The 5,381-nt window shown below is 38.0% G+C and overlaps 1 protein-coding gene across 1 annotated transcript; it reads right to left on the bottom strand.

The window, feature by feature from the left end:
* Nucleotides 1-220: 220 nt before the first annotated feature.
* On the bottom strand, nt 221-802 carry LOC132277483 (uncharacterized). Its single transcript, XM_059779336.1, has one exon. The coding sequence runs from the start codon at nt 800-802 to the stop codon at nt 221-223; it is 582 nt and encodes a 193-aa protein (XP_059635319.1).
* Nucleotides 803-5,381: the final 4,579 nt, after the last annotated feature.

Below are 5,381 nucleotides of genomic sequence, written 5' to 3'. Positions count from 1 at the left end.
CTTATAATTTCAGACACTCTCTCCTGAAGTGACCTGGTTACTTGTAATAGTGACAAGCTCCGCGAACCCCCTTTGTCGAAGCTGTAGGCTTACTAGCCTGTGGCTGAAGCTGTGGGCAGCAAGGCTTGATATGCCCCAGCTGCTGACAGTGGTGACAAATCAATCCCCAGGCTGACCCCGAAGATACTGGAACTACAGGTACAGACCGAGCCTACTGTGACTATCCCTGAGTACGTGAACTATCCCCGGCCTTAGCCTTCTTCCATTGACTCCCAACAGATACTGATGAAATCTCTCCACGAGACTGCTTATATGAACCCTTGATCCTGAGCTGATCTCGGTCCCCTGTCTCAACCAACATAGCTTTCTGCACTACCTCCCCGTAGGTCCTCAATTCTAATACTAAAATCCATGGCCTAATATCAAGATGTAACCCATCCTGAAACTTCCTCGCCCTGAGCTCATCGGCAGCTACCATCTCCGGTGCATAGCGGGAAAGAGAGGTGAAACGTGTCTCATACTCAATGACACTTGTCCTGCCCTGATAGAGACTTATGAACTGCACTCTCATGTCCTGCCTCATAGTCCTCAGAAAGAAGAAGTCGAAGAACAATGTCCTGAACTCCTCCCATGTCATCACCTCCACAGCGTGGATATTGGTTATGGACCTCCACCAGATATCGGCATCCCTCATGAACATAAAGGCAATCAAGGAGATCCTCAATCGGTCTGTAGGTATTGCCATGCTATTGAGCTTGCGTACCATGAGATCAAGCCATGCCTCTAAAGTAAGCAGATCCATACTCCTGGTCGATCTTAACTCGCTGTAACTTCATGAAGTACTACTCCAATGCCGCATTAGCAACTGGTGCCGGTGCTGGTACTGGTACCGGAATCGGCATCCTTGCCATATGCTGACGAAACATCTGTTGAATGGGCTCTGACATCCCCAAATCCACTCCCTGTATAATCTGCTCCTCATAAGTCGACGCTCGTGGTGGATTAGGATTCATACCACGAGGTCGAGCCCTGGGCCTCCTTGGACCCCGAGCTAGCCCGGTGTCTGCAACCTGCTCCTCAGCCTACTCATCCACTCCACGAGTCAAGACCAAGGTGCTACATACATAAGGGATAAGGTTAACAACAATGCTAGTCATTAAGACTTGGTGAGGGCATAAGTTCTTCAACCTGGTGTGTCAATAATGAACCAAAAGTTAATCCGATAACGGATCCGAAATGCGGAAGCAAATGATAAACCAAGGTCTTAAGAGATAGGAATCACTCCGAAGACACTAATGTAACCTTTCATGAGATCACGGGACTTAAAGAGAGCAAAAGCGGAAACAAAGGTCAAAAAGGACAAAATTCGTTATCAAATGGGCAAAACGGTCAATTCAGAATTAAAGAGAAAAACTTTTCTCTAAACAAGTCAAACAAGGTGAATACAACCTAAACTAATCATTTTACAACATTCTAAGAGGTTCTAAGAACATTGGCCAAGAATCCCACAAAATGCCCTTTCCCGGTTTAAATGAAAACTGACCCTACCTCACTAAAACATGAATATCTCTCACTATGTTTTGAATCTGAGGATGTTATTGATATCATTGGAAAGCTGACTCAAAATCCTTGAGTTTAGGCTCAAGAATCACCCCATTTGGATAATAAATGAAGGAGATATGGCCATTCAAAGTCGGAACAGCAGTGCTGAAACTGAACTGAAGAAGCTGGAGTATGAAAGCTATTTAGGTCAACTAAAAAGGAGTTTCTGTAATGACCCGGTCATTTGCCTTCCTTTCCTTTTTCCCGAAATTTTACGAATGAATTTTTTTCGTTTAATTTTCTTTTCTGAGCTCTGTTTCATGCCGCTTAGTGTCATCTCGAGTGCTCAGAATTGGTTCCTGAGACTCTTTTCCATGGATTGACAACTTCCTTTGAGGACCGAGTCATTTTCACATTTTTCGTTTTTCGACACTATACACTATTTCGTCCTTTTCCCTATTCTGTCTTATCTCTGTTTGTCAGTTTTTGGCACAACCTCACTTCTCATGCTCGGAGTTGGTTTTTGACTTCACGTGCCTTCATCTTGAGTGGTTTCCACGAAATACGCATCTTTACTTTTGCAAGAAAGTACTTTGGTTGCTCCCGGTGTCCATGGATGCAAAGTTCTTTGAAATTATTTTCTTTTCTTGGGGTGTTTTTCGTAAATATCTTTTGAAGATATTTTATTTCAGGGGTTTTTAAGAAAATATTTTTGGAAGATATTTTCATTCTGGGCCATAAGTGTAGTTTTCACTTTTTTGAGGGGCCATTGTGCAATTAATGGAAGTTATTGCAAAATGTCTTGTTTTGAGCCTGGATCCTCGTACGGGATTCATTTTCACATTTTGTCGAGTTGTGTACTCTTGGAATTTCCTCCTGGTCGATGTTTTCCAGTTTCAGGTTTTCTGGCCCCGATTTTCGCCTAACTTGTTTTGGGCATAACTTTCTGCTTGGGACTTGGTTTTTGATGCCGTTTATTTCGTTGTTCATATTTTATCATTTTAAATCTTTTTTGTTCACAAAGTTTTTCCCTTTGAGCGCGTCTGCTCAAATTTTACTTTTTCGGACCCGGCGAGGCCCGTTCGGGGCACTTTTTGAGATTTCTATAAAAAGGGGGTGAGATATTTCATTTTTCATCTTCTCCCCTCTTCATGCACGACCTGGAGCTCCCATGGCAGCCTAAGGGGTGCTGCCATCTTCTCTCTCCTCTTTTGGTTCACTTTTCCTTGATGGAAAGTCTTCGGCCTTAACATTTGTTGTTCCCCTCGCCGTGCTCTACCTTTCCCCCTTATTAGAATTCAGTTTTGACCATTTCTTGAGTTTGGTTTTGAGGTCAAGTTATTATTATCATGGGGCTTCTTGCGGATTCTTGTTCACGGTGTTGTCCCCGACAAAACCTCTTGGTATTGTCGAATTCGGAGCACTTTTATTTTGGTGGGCCTTTGGGATTTTCATCTCAAATTGAGGTAGAAGATGTTCTAGGTTTAAATTCTTGTTATATAGCATGCTTGTGATGCTTATACTACTTGTTTGCATGATTAAATATAAAATCTAGAGATTTTATTATTTATTTTTCTTGTACGGGATCTAATTTTCCCGGTTGCTCATGACTTGGTTTAAACATATAGCATGATTTTATATTTCCCCTTGATATGCTCATTGTCGTGTATTAAAATTGGAACATTTGAATAAGTATTAAAGATTTTATTTAATATTTATCTTAGGTGAAAGATTAATTAACATGGCCTTAACTAGCTTGAAATTAATATGTGTTAGCATATTATATTAGGCCTTAGCATGCTCTTCAACATAGTTGAATTTGAAAGTAATTGGAGGTGTTTTGAAAATTAGTAATTATTAATTAATTTGCCCCGAGTGCACTATTCACTCCATTCGAATTCCGACTTGATATTCTTGATGTACATGCCATATAGCTTCACATATATTTGATTTAGAATATTCGGTGAGGTTTTGAAACCTTTCATTTAATTAATTTCCTTGTTTAAAATTTAATCATCATGGTAATATACAACTTGGAATTGAATTGTGGCATGCTAGAAAATTAAGTTTTTGTGTGGTTGTTCACATGTATTAAATTGGGATAAATTGCATGAGAATTGCAACCTTTATTTTATATTTAACTTTAGTGAAAGTTTAATTTACATAGGTGTAACTTGCATGAAATAAGCTTGAAATGTGATATTACATTAGTCCTTGGCATGTTCTCTAAGATATGTTAAATTGAGAGCATTTGGTTAAGTTTGAAAAATCTAGAGATTTTAATTAAAAGAATTAATTAAAATCTATTTCGTGGTCCCATTAGCTTAATTAAGGTTTTAACTTGATATTTGTATTGGCCATAACTTGTTTACTAGTATATATTAATTTGGGACTATTAGAAATTGTTTTAGAACCTTGGGATTTAAATTAGCATGATTTAATTAAAATTCCACTTTGTTGTTCTAACAACCTAATTAAGTTTTAGAATGAATATAGGTGATGACCTTGCCATGCCCTTTAACATGTATTAAATTGAGGTTAATTGAAATTGAATCAAAAATCTAGAGTACTTAATTGTGTTTATCTATTTAAATTCTATCAATTTGCTCCATGATCTAATTGTGTTTTAGAAGTGGTTTCTATATTCAAATCATGAATTAGACTTGTTGTATATTCATTTGGTTATGTTTTGAACATTGGATAACATAGTTGCTATGTTTGTATTCATGAGAATGTGTTTTCCTTATTGAATATATTGTTGCCTTATGTAATGATTTGCACACTTCGTATTTAACATCATTCATGCATAGCATGTAACGAATCGCACACTGAAGATTCGACATTCATCACATCATATTAGTTATGGACTTAGAGCATGGATTATATAGGTTTCCAAATTTGGTTGTGCTTGGTAGATAGTTGATTATCTTGCATTTTTCTGTTGATATATGCGTTGTTGCACAACTTGTTGATTTTGGAAACTTGGGGATGTCGTTGTTTGACTATGGCTAGGACGTGGTTCTAGTACGGGGGATAGTCCCTCTATATATAGTCTAGTGTGCATATAGGGAGGTTACCCATGGGCTAGTAACCCTAAAGTAACTATGTTGTCGGTCTGATCTGGCGTGACGTCCGAGTATCTACTTTGTTTGATTTCGCATTTCATTTTCAAGCTGATAACTAGATGATATTGTAACTTGTTGTTTCTTATTTTTCGTTCCATTTTAAGTTACAAGATGTTAACTTTGCGAAATTGTGCTTTATGCGTTGTATTGGAAGTTCCAATGTTGGTTAAATTGCATCGATATTGAAAATCATGTTTTGACGTTCTAATAAAGCTTAGGATTGATCCTATTAATTCTTTTATAACATAGACGTTAGGTGGCATGAACCACTACTGTTATTTTGTGCTTTAGATTCTAAGTTAATGGCTTTGAGAACTTAAACCTTGTTGTATTGTATAACATGCTCTTTTGTTGTTGAATTGCATGGATAATGTGATTCTTGTTAACTTGTATTCAAATATGTTTTTGTCATGTTGTATGGATTACTCTAGACCTAGTTCAATTGTATTGAAAATGCAGTTCATGTTAATCTATGCTCAAGCATTCTTCTTGTCGTGTTCTTTGGATTATCCCAACCATGATTCGTTTCATACACTTATGTATATCATGATTCTTGTTGCTTAGACGCTAAGGTAGCTTAGGATGCTCCCCGAGTCTCACTTGGACATAGACGTTAGGTGGCATGAGCCCCTTTAACATGTTTCACCTTAAGGTGATAAATTTGTAAAATGCTAGGTCGATGCATGCTCATCTCCTACAAGTAGCTTTATGTTA

The sequence above is a fragment of the Cornus florida genome, unplaced genomic scaffold (assembly GCF_030987335.1).
Source record: "Cornus florida cultivar Cherokee Brave unplaced genomic scaffold, ASM3098733v1 CherokeeBrave_3.0.0_Hap2_Chr10, whole genome shotgun sequence".
NCBI lineage: Eukaryota > Viridiplantae > Streptophyta > Magnoliopsida > Cornales > Cornaceae > Cornus > Cornus florida.
Note: the sequence above shows the minus strand (reverse complement) of the source record. Positions and strands in the feature narration are given on the sequence as shown.

What these genes read in the sequence shown, in the direction of transcription:
- LOC132277483 (XM_059779336.1), bottom strand. Translation starts at nt 802, where the DNA reads ATGGATCTGCTTACTTTAGAGGCATGGCTTGATCTCATGGTACGCAAG.